This window comes from Lipotes vexillifer, unplaced genomic scaffold, assembly GCF_000442215.2.
Source record: "Lipotes vexillifer unplaced genomic scaffold, Lipotes_vexillifer_v1.1 scaffold1145, whole genome shotgun sequence".
Lineage (NCBI taxonomy): Eukaryota > Metazoa > Chordata > Mammalia > Artiodactyla > Lipotidae > Lipotes > Lipotes vexillifer.
In genome coordinates this window covers 560,876-576,014 of record NW_006778097.1, presented here as the reverse complement: position 1 = coordinate 576,014, position 15,139 = coordinate 560,876, and the positions used below count along the sequence as shown (strand labels likewise).

Here is a 15,139-nt window from a genome sequence, read left to right as displayed (position 1 = left end):
TTTCCCTACCCGCCCCCAAACAAACAGGCACGCACAAACATACACACAGACACACACACACACACGCACACGCACACAGGCAGATGGACTTAAAGAAAATGGAGTGTCAAGACAGCACAACAGGTAAAGGACAGAAGGAGGAGAAGGGACCACCAGCAGAACCAGCCCTGAGTCCCCAGGCTCGCCCTCGGCCACAGGTCTTTGGCCCCCAGCCAAACAGGTCTCTTGCAAGCCCCACAAAGAAAGAATTCCTCAGCAGGGGGCTCTCTTGACCGCCAAACCTCAGTGTTTGGAAGCGGGAGAAGCCCCATCTCTACAGTCCTTGGCCAAGAGCACCACCACCCCGCAGGAGCCCCAGTTCCCTCCCAAGCCGCCCGTCTGGGTTGGAAGTGTCACATGACACACAAGGTCAGAAAGGGCGGTCAAGCTTTCTCCCATTAGCCAAGGACGTGGCCGGACTCCGAGCTGAGCTGCAGGGCGGTTGCTATGCCCAGTCACGAGATTTCTCAGCGGCAGCTGCCACGTCTCCTAACACACCTCTGAGGAGAAATAAAGAAATGAGCTCTGTGTCTCGGGCCGCAGCTCTCGGGACCCTGCAGAGGCCATAGCTGCTGAGGACATGCAGCCGCACAGGTGCGCCAGAGCCCAAGACTGACTGCCCCACACCGATGGCCTCACCAGACTAGCTGTGCCCCTTGGGTGCCCAGGCCGCACACAGCAGCTCCAGGACCCTCCCTGGCACCTCCTCCCTCTCCCCAAAGACAGTGAGACCTGTAGGAAACTAACCCCCCAAAATATAATCTCTCAATGAAAGCAATTTAAATAACTTATGTGTGCACATGCCGGTGTGTACATAGGTGTCTGTGGGAATAGAGAGGCATGGCAAGAGTCCAGATGGGTGGCCCACCCCTATGCTCCACCCTAACCCTGAGATGCCCAACAGACAGATACAGCAGAGGGGACAAATATGTACAGACACAAACACCTAGCCATGGCATAGGTCTAGGCCTGCATGCTCCTGTGTATCCCTCTTTCTCTCATTACACACACACACACACACACACACACACACACACACACACACACACACGCACAGAGATATCCTGCAACTTTGAATGTGATTAATTATGGAAGAATGAGCCCAGCCTCAGAGACCACTGTCCGTGGAATGACCACGAAGCCTCTCCAGCCCACAAGTTTGCATGTGTTTGCCCAGCGGGTGCAGCAGAGGCACAGGTGGACCAGTGAAAAGAGGTGAAGGGGACAAGGGGACAGAGGCGGTGGGAGGTTTCTCTAGGCTCCCCTCAGCACCTCCAACTCCCTAATCACTCCTGTCCTCAGTCCCCAGGCATCTGGCCCATCTGAGGCAGACAAGTGGGTGGCCCTGAAGCCAGGCAAGGCTTGGCTTCCTGAGAGAGGAATTCCTCGCATTTCTCCGCCTCTGGGCGTGGAGGAAACCTCTAACTTATCCTCCCTGCTCGGGGCTCTCCCGGGGTTGGCCAAGGGGAGAAGGGGACGGGAGAGAAGAATGCGAACAGAAACATGTGGCAGAACCCAACTCTAGCCCAGCCCAGGTGGCTTCATCCCAAACAGGGTGCTGGCCAGGATCCTGGCTATTTGGACCCACAGGGAATTGGAGCAGGTGTGAAGGTGGGGGGTTAAGACCAGGGAGAGACATTCCACGAGTCATAAAAGGCACAGAGCTATCTTGAGCAGATTGCCCTGGGCTTGCACTGTCCAATATGGTAGGAGCCACACGGGACTATGGAGCACCGGCGGTGTGGCCAGTCTAAACAAAGTTGTAAGTGATTTCAAACTTGTATGAAACAAGAATGTGAAATATCTCTTTATACTGATTACATGTTGAAATGATATTTTAGATCCTTGGGGTTAAATAAAATCTATTATTAAAATTAATTTCACCAGCCTATTTTTAGATTTTATTTTAAAAGACTGTAAGATATCTCATTAATATTTTTATTTTGATTTACCTATTGAAATTATAATACTTTGGATATTTTGAGTTAAATTTAAAAATCATTACAATTAATTTCTCCAGTTTCCTGTATGTTCTTTAATAGAGCTATTAGTAAATTCTCCAGTGCAAACATAGCTCATGTTATTTTTCCACTGGACAGCCCTGCTCTAGGGACAGCCATGGCATCCACTCATAGCTTCAGCCTGCTGCGTGTCCAAGATGGTAGCCAACACGAGTTCTGTTGGCACAGGGGCCAGGTACTAATGTCACATTCCTCCCCTCTGCGGGACAGCCGACCACCAGGAGAACGCATGGCCAGCTCCAACTCCCCTGTCCTCACCCTCCTCCCCTCTCAGCGGGACAAATGAATAGCCTGGGCAGGGCCCGCCCAATCTGATCCTGGAGCATCGCCAGCCTCTCTACCTCTGCCGACCCAGGCCTCTCACAGGGACCCTGATTCCTTCACAGCCTGGTACTGCTTTCCATCACTGCTTTCCCAGGCCTCCTCCAGCTCCTCCTCATGTCTCTTCTACCACTAAAAGGAACACTGCCCCTCTCCTGGGCTCATCCAGGTCTTCTCTTTGGGTAAAAATGTCTCTGCCCTTCAGGGATTTGCCTCTCCTATGAGAGCATCAGAGGGATACAGACTAAAGGCTCCTGTCTGGAAGCCAAGAGATGAATGAGATGGGGATACGGTCAGCCTGAGGGTTCTGAGCCTTTCTTTCCTCGGTGGAACCTAAACAGGTTGCCTGAAGTGGAAGAGGTGCCTGGATGCAGACAAAAATGGAGGTCAGAAGCAAGAAGGTCAAGGGGTGTCTCAGAGACACACCAGCAAGGCACAGAGTCCCTTTAGGATGGGGGATGTTTTGCACATAGGATGCGAAGACTCTCAGCAAACTCCATAATGTGGGAGTCCAGGGACCCCCACAGTAGGTCAGTCCGGATCCCAGGACTGCGGCTGCTGCATCCTCAGACGTGTGAGCGTGGACGGCAGAAAAGAATAGAAGCGGGGGAGGGAAGGTGAAGTAAAATGAGCCATAGGGATGGGAAGCGGCAGGTTCTGGCCCCTCCCAACTTTGCCTGCACCCCCAAACCTGGGTGCTTACACAGGCCAGAGGGGACCCAGGGAAGGCAGTTCTTACCCCCACTGGACGGTGGGCTGGTCGGGGAGGTTCTCTCCATCTCCTCAAAGGCCTCCTTGTAGCTGTGCAGATGGGGCTGCAGAAGAAAAAGGGAGGAAAACAGTGGCTGTGACACTGAGGAGGAGGAGTTCCCAGTTAACCAGCCTGACCACCGCCCTCCCCTGGTAAACACAGAGGTCAAAGGGAGATCCGCGCCATCCGTGAGCCCAACAACTCCTTGCAGCCAAGAGAATAGAAAGCGGCTATTTGCAAGGCCATGGTCCAGCAGCACCTGCCTTGGGAACATTTCACAACAGGCCCAAAGAGAAGGCGTTGGGGGGCAGGGGACTGAAGGCGAGAGAGAAAAGATGTCCAAACGCCATTTATATCCAGAATGACTTGTTAACCTGGATTTTATCAAATATGGGCCACTCACATCAGAATCTTCCAGGGTGCATGTTTAAAATGCAGATTCTTGGGTCCCATCCCAGGTCTACTAGGCTAGAATCTCTGGAGGGGGACTTGGGGGATCTACATTTTTAGTAGATTCCCTGGTGATTGTTATGCTCTTCCGCAAACTACTGATCGTCTCAGAAATACAATCTGACCTTGAAATTTGATCTCCCAAGAAAACCATACGTCTAGAAAGGGCTCAAAAACAAAGTCAGTCTCTAGGATCTGGCTTGGAGTTTAGAGACTGTGGTCACCTACATCATACCCAGGATCCTTACCACCCTGCTAAGGGGTGCCCTGTAGGAATCAAGAAGGGAACCTCAGTCTCAGTGTTCATGGAAAAAGTAGGGGCATAAAAGCTATTTAGGGAAGGAAATGGGCTCCAGATTCCACAGGCCTGAGAGGAGACCTAGGCTGAGGATGCAGGGAGGAACAATTACTGAGTTTACTGACAGTTCATTGCTGCCCAGTTAACCATCAAGTTCCTCAATAGTTCAGGTGGGCTCCGCTACCCTCTGTGGCCCCAGGACTCACCTCTTTGGGCCGCCCTCCAGGATTGAGAGCGATGGTGAGAGCCAGCTCTGGGGAGACGCACTGGACAGGGGAGCGAACCCCAGGACTACGGGGGGATGCAGGTTCTGGCGACTGGTTCTCATACTGCCCATCGCTGGCCGCCCGCCTCCGGAGAGGTGCTGGGGGCTCTGCAGGCTGCTTCTCCCGAGCTTGCACCCCTGGGAGGAATGGCAGGGCACAGAGGGCACTGAGCATAATGTGGGGGAGAGGACCCATCGGGCCTAATTCCCCCAGAGAAGGCAGTGCATCTTAGCCCAGGGGGCCCAGCTGGAGCTGGGCTTGTCTCCCCTCAGCGCATCCTCCCATCAGCCTCCCTCTGCCCACACCCCGGTTTCTCTGCAGGGTGGGGGATCGGCTTAGATTGGCTGGCCTTCACCAAGAATCTCCACTCTGCACAGGGTTGGGGCCCAGAGCACAAAGGACTGATACAAGAAACAGATGTCAACTTCCTCCAAGCCCCGGAGGCAGAGGGCCAGAGCTTCCAGGCCAAAGAGGGAAGGTGGAGGGAGGAGAATCAGTCTCCAAGGCAACTGCATCAACCGACAAGCAACACCAGGCCCGTGGGGAAGACTCCTGGGAAGAACGAATGATGCATCACCTTGCAGATGGCGCTCCCGAGAAGAAACCAAGAAATGACTACGTCTTGCCACAGTGTCCCCAGCCCCAGCTGGCCCCCGGAATACTGCTGGCCTTCTCTGGGATGGCCCAACCCTCATCCAGTGCACCTCTGAAAGCTCCTTCCCACTTCCCTTATGCTGGCCCCTTATCTCTCCACCCTTCTCTTGCCCCAAAGATGGCCCAGGTTCCAGCCTGCCTCTCCCAGCAGAGCAGCAGGCAAACAGCCTGAAGCCATGTGCCCCATCTGCTTCTGTGCACTTCCCTTCCATTCCGCAGGCCTGGGGATGTTGTTAATCTCACCCTCCTCCCTTCCCACTCCCTCCTCCCATAGCTGGGCTGCCACACGAAACCCATTGCCTCACTGAGCTGGCTCCAGAATCCTAGAGAACTTATTCCCTGGGGCCCAGAGGCCAAGACCCAGCCTGAGGGCGGGCCCCTTGCCCTCATTATCCTGCGGGAGGAAATTCCCAGCCCTACTTTCACCACCACCCAAGGGGGCAGGTGAGGAGAGGTGCTGGGACTTATCAAGGGTCTTGTGAGACCCTGGCCACAGCAGCCTCAGGCCAGCACTTGTGGGCAGACCAACTGCCTCGTGGCACACAACACACACACACACACGCACACGCACACACACACACAGCTGGCCCCAGGAACACACCAGCTCAGCCAATCAGAAATCACCCTCATTCAGACTGAATCACCATCTACCCTCCACAGTGGGGTCTGCATGGCCCTGGGGGCCCTTCAGCTCCAGCCTGGAGCAGCCACTAAGGCTGCCATGACAAGCACAGGCCGGGAAGCCTCCCTACTTGTCATGAAGAGCAGGCTGCCGGCTGCCAAGTCTAGGGATGGACACATACTCTCACACACTCACACCATCACTCCAAGTCATGCACTCATATTATCTCATAATTAGGAGCCCCGTCTGGAGAGCACATGTAAACGCAGAAGGTAGCTGGGTGGGGCGGGGCTCTTTATTCGGGGGGGTGGGGATGTTCTGAGGCTCCACTTCGGGCTCTTCGTTAATCAGAGGCAAGCTGCCTACCATCTCAACCGAGGAAAAAAGAGCCCTGGCTAAAGACAGTAAACCAGACTCACAACTGCTTTACTTAAAGCAAATAAACCCCTTGCCTCGAAGGACCTTTATTTTCAGAACAGAAAAATGGGGGTCGCAGAGTCCTAACCAGGGGCTGCTATGAGCGTCAACACGGATGAAAGACGGGGCCCGGCTCTAAAGGGTGGGGCAGCAGCCGAGACCCTACAGCAATCCCAGGCTGCCAGCCCTCAGAGAAGCAGCCTGCACCCCGACCGGCCCTGTCCTTGGCCATGCTCCCCCCACCACCGAGCCCCCTTCCCCCTCAGGCCTCCGGGGCAGCTTGGTCCAAAGCCGCTGCTGGTTCCACTCCTGGCAAAAACATTAGAGAGAAAGAGACGTAGCCATTGATTTTCTAATAATAATCGTGACAAACGAGGCCCATTTGGGAAAGGCCCTTGGGGTTTGGAACCAACTTCAGCCCCAAGGTTAAAAGAAACGCATTACGGCTGCTCTCAGTTCCGGCTGGCCCAGACCTGCAGCCTCTTTCTGGCAGGTCCCCCGTGCCTCTGCAAGGGGTGGCCAGTTTCCCCGTTTGGGGATCCGATATCTGCCCTTGAAAATAGGGTCTGTTTCAATTCGAGGCCCTAAGTCTCCCAGAGGGACAGAGAACATTCTCCCCGATGCACCCAGAACATCCCCCACATTCTGGGGATGCAGAGGGCTGCAGCGGCCCAGAGAAGAGGCGGGACCGTTGGAGGGGCTTCCGGGCTTTGGAGGATGCGAGACCTGGCGCAAGGCGGTCAGACACCTGAGGGCAATCACACCCTCTCCAAGCCGCCTCTCCACCACCACTGGAGTGGGACCGGCTCTGTCCAGAGGCAGGGGGGATGGACAGGTTGCTGTCCAAAGAGCTAGGGCCCTGCAGGGCAGAGCCTCCCTCTGCAGAAGAGGGAAGACCCGGCATAGCACTCCCACAGGGACAGCCCCTCTCCCGCAGAGCGCCCACGGCCCCAGTGGCCAGCCTGGGCCTCTCACATTGTTTGAACACAGTGTCCCACTGTTGTCCGCCTTGGCAGTCCCAGATCTGCCCCGGAGCGCCTGGAGAGCCATGTTCCCTCTCTCTTGTCTCTCTCTACGGGAGGGGAGACGGGCCATGGCAGAGGGGAGAGAAGAGAGCCCCATTGTTCCTCAGCTAAGCTGGGACGTCTGGACACAAGCTGACAGCCAGTGTCAGAGAGAGAACACCACTCCCTCATGTCCCAGTGGCTGACGGATAATAAAAATAGGCCCGCACTCCCCACCGGCCTCCTCCCCTCCTCCACCCCCGACCCCAGGACTTTCTTGGTCTCCTGGCCCCGGCCCCCGCTCTCAGGGCCTCCGTCTACGTGCCCCGCTCCCTGCACACACAGAGGCACACGCGTACACACACACGTACAGACACGTGTGGGCGCATGCAGCCTTAGCCCGGCAGGAACAGTGGTGGGTCACAGTCACCCTCAGAACCTCCACGCTCAGCCCTTCCCCAGCAGGAGAACGGGGGCCAGGGGAAGCTCATAAAGAAAGGGGGAAAGAGAGGCAGGCAAGGGACTCTGGAAGATCCTCCCAGGAAAGCTGGTGAGTCCAGCCTTCCAGCCCCGGCAGCACAAGGAGTGGCCTTTGGGATAATAGCGCGCTACATCCAGAAGCCCTTTGTCATCCTCCAAGGGCTGCTCACACACTGTGGGCATCGGACCTTCCCCTCCTCCTGGAGGACAGTGGTCACCTCAGCCCGGGGCCTCCACATTGACCATCAGACCTGAAGAGCAAGGGGCCGGAGCAGCCCCATCTCCTGGGGTCCTCACTCTGCTCCCCAGGATGGTATTGTGCTCAGGGGAACAGCTGGCTCCAAGGCTCCCCTAAAGTGGGCTGGAACTGAGGTTGTGAATCCCCTTCATCTCACTCACACACACACACACACACACACACACACACACACACACACACGGGCAATTCTAGGGGCTATAGCCCTAACACACATCAATACACCTGGTTAATAGATGGAGCATGGCTGCCCACCACCCCCGAGTTCCATGGACATACGCCCTGGTGTCAGGCTTCATCACATGCCTCCCCTACCCACCCCAGGACTGGCCGCTTCCACCCCGACAGACCCAGCTCTTCTTTCCAGCCTTCCAATTTCCAAAAAACTGGATTCCTCAGCTCCAGGTGGCGGGGCTGGGTGTCCGACTGCTTGCCTGGGGCTCCAGAAGGGAGGGGATCCGGGAGGCCACCTGCTGGGCCAGGGCACCAGAAAGCCACACGGCAACCACACTAGCAGCCCCAGGGCAAGCCATGCCAGCTCCCCTCAGGAACCCCCAGAACTGCCCAAACCCCCAGGCCCCACCGAACACTGCACTCCCCACCACTGGGCCGAGAAAAGGTGGAGGGACAGGAGAGGAGGGCGACAGGAGGCGTTCTGCTAGAACCATCTCCCCATTATCCATGGACTGGGAGAAGGAGGGGCCGTGAGAGCACCAGATATTGCCACTGGGAGTCATCAGCTCCCACCCCACCCCACCCCCAAGCCTTTTGCCAGAACTGCTCAAGGCCACGGCCTGGGGTAAGCCTGAGCACATCGTCTTCTCCCTGACCTGGGCCTCTGGGCTCCAAGGAGCAGAGAAAGGATGAGGTGATTCCCTCCCCAGAGCTAAAAGTCTAGGGGTTGTGTGTCCAAGAGCTGGTGGGAGACGCTAGTGGATGACATCACCCTCTAACAGAGCAACGTGACTCTTGATGGAGGGTCCACCATGTTGGGGCGCATCAAGCCACCATGCAAAAGGCACGTGGCAAGGCTACGATCCTCCATTTGCCACACTGGGAGACAGAGCTCTGAGCAATTCAGAGACTTGCCCAGGAGTGTCACAGGTCACAGGAGCACATCGTCTTCTCCCTGACCTGGGCCTCTGGGCTCCAAGGAGCAGAGAAAGGATGAGGTGATTCCCTCCCCAGAGCTAAAAGTCTAGGGGTTGTGTGTCCAAGAGCTGGTGGGAGACGCTAGTGGATGACATCACCCTCTAACAGAGCAACGTGACTCTTGATGGAGGGTCCACCATGTTGGGGCGCATCAAGCCACCATGCAAAAGGCACGTGGCAAGGCTACGATCCTCCATTTGCCACACTGGGAGACAGAGCTCTGAGCAATTCAGAGACTTGCCCAGGAGTGTCACAGAGGAGGTCACAGGAAAAGCCAGGACCACACCCAGGGCTTCTGACCCTTGGCCATGGGTCCTAGGATCAGAGATTCAGGATGAGGTCAGAGGGGGTGCCCTGTCCCCAGGGAGTGCTGTACTCCAGAATGGACAGAGCAGCAGGTGGCAGGGCACCACTCTGCGTCTTGTGCCTGCTGGTCCATGCAGAGCTCAGCCTGGCTCCTGCTGAGGCTCTGGCCGGGCAGCCCAAGTGATCTGGCCAAGGTAGCCGGGGAGCCGGGCTGTCCCAAACCCTCACTGAGCACCCTTGTTGCAAAGGCCTGTGTGCCCACGGGGAGGCTGAAAGTTCATCTAGTCACCCTGGACCCTGTTCCCAGCAGGGAAGGCCAAGGCTGGAAGCATCAGGCCGTGCCCATGCAGAAGTGGGAGCACTCACTCATGCAGAGAGCGTGGAGGCAGGAGGAATAAGGGGGCAGTGAGAAAAGAGGTGGGGGGCAAAGAGAAGAAAGAGACGGAGAGAACAGAAGAGGGAGAGGAAGGGAAGTGAGGAGGAAATGGGAAATGAGGAAGTAGAAGAAAGTGGGCAAAACTCTGGAGGAACAGCACATGAAGGAGGAAGGGGAAAGAAAGGAGCGGAGGAGCTCAGGTAAGTCATAAAGCGGGAAGCGGGGAGAGGAACCAACCAGAGAGAGAGGAAGATCGGAGCCGGTGGAGAGGAGGGTGCCTGGAGCCGACACTCTGCCCAGTGCCCCGCAGCCTGGCGTTGTACGCTGCTCCCCCACCCCCACCCCGGGGAGCCGGCAGCGGGGAGGCAAGCAGGGAGGGGGGGCCGGGGGGGCAGGACACCAGGCAAGGAAGGCACCACGCCCACGGCACAGGGGACAGATGGACACGGGACACACGAAGAAAGCCAGGGACAAGGCATTTAACAAGACGAAACAAAACAAAAACAAAGAGAAAATCAAGGTTAGTCAGTGTTCTGAGTCTGGGTTCTGGCCACAGGCTGGAGGGAGGCGGGCAGGGTGTCAGACAAGATGAGAGGGTGGATCTAGGGTCTCGCTTCTCCAAAGGGCAGGTGGACTTTCTGCTGTCCAGCAGGACGCCACCCACCTCTCTCTTTTCCAACCCCAGCGTGGAGCAGGAAGGTGCCAGCCTGGGACCAGGAGATTTCAATCCTGTGGCCCCATACCTCACCAGCCCTCACGGTCAGCACGACCTCATCCCAGGACCTTTCTCCTCTCACGGTCATCTGCTTCTTCCTGGGTTCGGCAGTGACCCTGCCAGTCTGAGCCCGAGGGTCATCTTCCTGAGCATCGGGGCATCCCTCAGCCCTTCATTCCTCCATCACACCCCTCTTAGTAACCCTCTTCCATGGGAGCCACTTAGGATTTTCTACTCCTGCCCCAAACTGCTGGGTACCACCGAAAAGTCCTTAAGATGAGCCTGCTGGATGCACTGTAAGGACCTGTGAGGTCCTTTTATTCCCCCCAGCTGACTCCAATCCATCTCACACTACAGGGGCCATGCAGTGGCCAATATCACCCCTTCCTGGCTTCCAGAGAACCACAGCCTTTGAGTTTCCTCCACTTCAAAAGCTGCTCCGTACCAGTTTCTTTGCTGTTTCCTCCTCATGTCTCAAATTGCTAAATGTTCAAGGCTCCAGAACTCAATCCTTCTCTATCTGTGCTCAACCCCCTAGGTGATATCATGCAGTGCCTTACTTCACATGACATCATATACTGACAACTCCCACATTTCTAAGCTCCAATCTCTCCCTCATAAACTCCTGACTCATACATCCAACTGTCTTGGACATTTCATGAGCACCTCAAATCTAATGTGGCCAAAATCACACTTCTGATATCACCTCTAAGCCTCCTCTTCCCACATTCTTCTCCATCTCAATAAAGAGCAACTCCATCCTTTAGGTGCTCAGGCCAGAAACCTTGACTTTTCCTTCTCTCACATCCCATGTCTAGTCTCTCTGTAAATCTTGATGGCGACACCTCCAAAATACATCTGCAATCTGAGCATGTCTCACCATCTCCAGATACCATCCTGATCAAAAGCACCAGCCTCCTAACTGGTCTCCCTCCTTCCATCCTGGCCACACTGATGTTTTTAGAACAAGTCAGATGATGTCACTCCTCTGCCCAAATCCTTCCTAAGGCTTCTCACACCATGCAGAGTATAAGCCAGAGGTCTTATGATCACCTACAAGGCCCACAGAAAGCTGGTCCCCATTCTCATTCCCTCTCTGATTTCGGGCCCCCTACTTTCCCCATATCAGGCACACTCCCGCCTCAGGACCTTTGCACTTGCTAGTCCATCTGGCACATTCCCTCCCTGCCCAAGGAAGCCTTTTCCCTGACCATCCAACCACCCCCCGCCGCAACCCTTCACCCCGCATTGGCATTTCACTGCTTTATTTTATCTCTATGGCACTTATCACCCATCTGACATATTATATGTGTATTTGCTTATTTGTTTATTGTCCATTTCCACCTCTTAAAAAAAGGATCTTTATCTCTTTTGTTTACCACCATTTTTCTAGAACCTAGGCTAGTATGTAGCATAGATTAAGAGCACACATTGAACGAATGATGGAATGGGCCTTGATCTCATCTCCTATTTCCATGATGAAATATAAAAATTGGGTTCTCAATTCAAGCTCCCAAGGCTTGACACCAATATCTCCCTATATCTGTATCCATCCTCTATTCTTATTTCACGAAGAGGTACCTCACCTCCTGGCTGAGCCTAAATTATCCACCTGGGTTCCTAAGCCTAACTCCTCTTACCTCCTTAGAGACCTATTCTATCAATTTCTTTCTCTTCTATCTTTTCTTCTCCCTCTTCCCTCCATATTCAACCTCTCTCTCCTCCCCCTCTACAAACATTCTCATGGCTCCTATATTCACAGAAAGAAGTTCTCAGTATCTTGCTACCCTCTTTAGCTACCACCCTCTTCCCTTTTATCACAAAGCCACTCAAAAGAATGGTTGATATGCTGTCTGCACCCTCTCATCTCTCACTCCTCAATCCCTGTCTGGTTTCTGTCACCACCACTCTATTGAAAATATGCCTTTGAAAATCACTGGGGCCACCTAATTGGCAAAAGCCCAGTGAATTTTCCTGAGTCCTTCTCGTCACGATCTCTCCACAGTGATATTGCTAACCTCCCACCCCTCCTCCTGGAAACCCTTTACTATTCTGACTTCTGTGATGACCCACTGTCTTAGTGTCCTCTCTCTGTCCTGAACATTTGTTCTTAGTCCCCTGTATGACCTCCATTCCCTCGTGGCCATTTCATTCTAAGTTCTTTTCTCTCCATGCCCTCTGACATATAGAGATCTCATTCATGCCCAAAGCTTTAACCTTTACCTTTGTGAGGATGACTCCCAAATCTATAGCTCTTTCCACTCTTTTGAGCTCCAATTCTGGATGTCTGATTGCCTTCCATACATCTCTACCTGGAGGCTCCACTGTCACTCAAATTCAACATATCTAACACTGAGGCCTTCATCTTACACCAGACCTGCTCCTCCTGCTAACTTCTGGCATATTAATGGAACCATCATTCTGTTTCTATTCATGGAGCCTCAGAATTATCTTTGATGTCTCCCTCTTCTTCACCTACTACCTCCAATCAACTTGTAAATGCATCAGTTCTCATCCCACCACAGCATCCTTGGCACCCATCTCTTCTTTTTCATTTCCATGGCCAGCACCCTAACTCAGCCCCCATCACCTAGGTTAGCTAATAAGCTCCTAGCATCTCCCAGCTCAAAGTCTCTCCCTTTTTGTATCCCTTCTGCCCAGACCCACCAGATACATCTCCCTAAACTACAGCCCTGATCATGGCATCCTCTCCTAAACACAGTAATGGCTTCCTACACTGCCACTAGCTAAGATTCAAGCTCCTTAGTCTGGTATTACAACCAAACAGATGCAGGCCCCAGGCTACCTTTCTTGACTCTCTCTCACACAGCCTATATGCTCTCAATCCACTCTATTCTTCAAACGTGCCTTAAGTTTTCCTATCTTCATTATGAGCCCTCTCTCTCCAATGACCTCACCCATTTTCAAAGTCCTACCCATCTTCCAAGGCGCTATAAAACCCACACTCAACAAAGAGCCTCCCCAATCTCTCCAGCTGATAGTGAGCTTTCCTTTTTCTTCATTCCCACAGAACTTTCTTCATACCTCTCTTATTACAAATAACTTTGTGTTAAAGTTCCAGTTCTTTTTCCCCTTTCTAAACTCTAGACTCCTTAAGGATAAGATCATCTTCTGATTTCCAATATGCATTGAAATCTCTACCTCTAGAGACACCTGAGATCAGTACAGTCACAGAATCAGGATCATAAGATAACTTGATTGGACTCAACAACTATGACTCTTATTTCCTTTTCTTGTCTTATTGCACTGGCTGGGATATCCAGTACAATGTTAAATGATAGTGGTGATAACAGGCATCTTTATTTTGTCCCTGGTGTAATGGGAATGCTTCTAATTCTAATGTTTCACAAGAAAGTGTGACATGTGCTACAGTACCTACCCTTCGTCAAGTTAAGAAAACTAACCCTACATACTCTGAGCGCTAAGCTGAAATAAGACATAAGGAGTAGTTGGACCAAAGTGGGATGAACCAAGGACAGAGAACTGAGGTATGACAGCCTCAGTTGACAGCCAAGGAAGAAAGAGCAGACTTGAGGGAGAAAGGCCAGGAGAAACCAGATCATACTGATGACCATATGGAGGTTCTCCCTTAGATCTGAGGTTACTCATGTTGAAGCTTACATTCCGGCTTCTTGCAGAAGAATGTAAAATGAGAAGAAAAAGGCAGTGCTGAAAGTCTATCCCTTGGCTCCTAGACTGTTCTACAAATTAATCCTGCCAGTGCATCTTTGTCTACACAAGCACTGCAGATAGGGCTACTGCAGAAGTTGTGCAAGCAGGACCTGCTGACATAAGAAATACTGTTCGTGACAGGGCATGGACCCAAGAGGTCCTCTGTAGCCCTGGAGACCAAATATAACTGTCCCCTCTACACATCTTATCCCTTCTCCTGACTGAGTCACTCACAGTTGGTGGAGGAGATGACAGCAGGGTTGGAGGACACAGATACTGTGCCAACAATATCCCTCCCTCCATATGACTTCTTGGCAGCCAAAACCTGAGCAGCTACAGGATATGGAGGTTGAGAAGCAAGACCTCAGAAACTGGTAGGAGAGAAAAGGATGAGGGGAGAGCCACTACAAGACGGACATCCTTCCAGGGCCATTAAAGTATGGCTTCCTTCTGAGCAAGCTCTGGGAGAGCTATACAGAGGGTTCTGTGAAAAGGAGGAAACTCATCCTGCTCCCCCAGAGAAAAGCCCCTTGGATCCTGCCCATCATTAGACTAGAGTGTCACTATTCCTCAGGCCACCACCCCAACTCTGTAAAATATTGAGAGGGCCCATTCCTCTCCCTTCAACAATACCAGGAGGAAAATGGTTTCTGCTGACAAGCCAGGTACTCCTTATCTCATGGGCCCAGATGTGGACAAAAGTAGAAGACACCAGCCCCACGGGGATCCCCATGGAGCATTTCACCCCTTGGGTTATAGAGCTACCCATCTTATGCTTTGACTCTTGGGTAAAGACAATGATTGGAGCATTTCACCCCTCGGGTTATAGAGCTACCCATCTTATGCTTTGACTCTTGGGTAAAGACAACGATGTGCTGCTAGACCAGCTCTCCAGGGCAGGTTAAGTCCTTGATTGCCAACTTCCATAGTGTGAATACTGCCATTACGGCCAATTTCAAGTTACCAGTAGTTGAACTGGGGGCTGTGCTCTGCTCTGAAGTACAGGAGCAGGGAGGCCATGCCACCACACCAGGTCCTGGACTCAAACCTAACAGCCAACTGGCCCGGCCCCAGCTACTTCCCTAAACCCACCACCCATCCTCAGGGATGGCGTCTCCCTTCCTCCCGGTAGCTGGCATGGTGACTCAGCTTCCCCTAAATTTAGGAAAAGGGACAGAAGGCAGAGTCAGTTGCCCAGGCTCCCCTTCTGCTCCCTGACTACCCACCACCCTGTCAGCTGAGGGGCTTGGCACAAGGTCCCCCTCGCCCCAGGCTCTGGTCCACCCTGGTCTGGGCTTCACCTCCACGATAAAACCAA

At 53.4% G+C, this 15,139-nt stretch overlaps 1 protein-coding gene across 2 annotated transcripts in view; it reads right to left on the bottom strand.

Annotated features, from left to right (window-relative positions):
* The window catches only part of TNS1 (tensin 1), a 231,048-nt gene that overhangs the window by 29,765 nt on the left and 186,144 nt on the right, over window positions 1–15,139 (bottom strand). For both annotated transcript variants that reach the window (XM_007451428.1, XM_007451429.1), the window contains 2 exons: window positions 4,087–4,283; window positions 3,121–3,196 (listed from right to left, as the gene is read on the bottom strand). In XM_007451428.1, coding sequence (XP_007451490.1) covers window positions 3,121–3,196; window positions 4,087–4,283 — 273 coding nt within the window. The remainder of the gene's footprint in view (window positions 1–3,120; window positions 3,197–4,086; window positions 4,284–15,139) is intronic.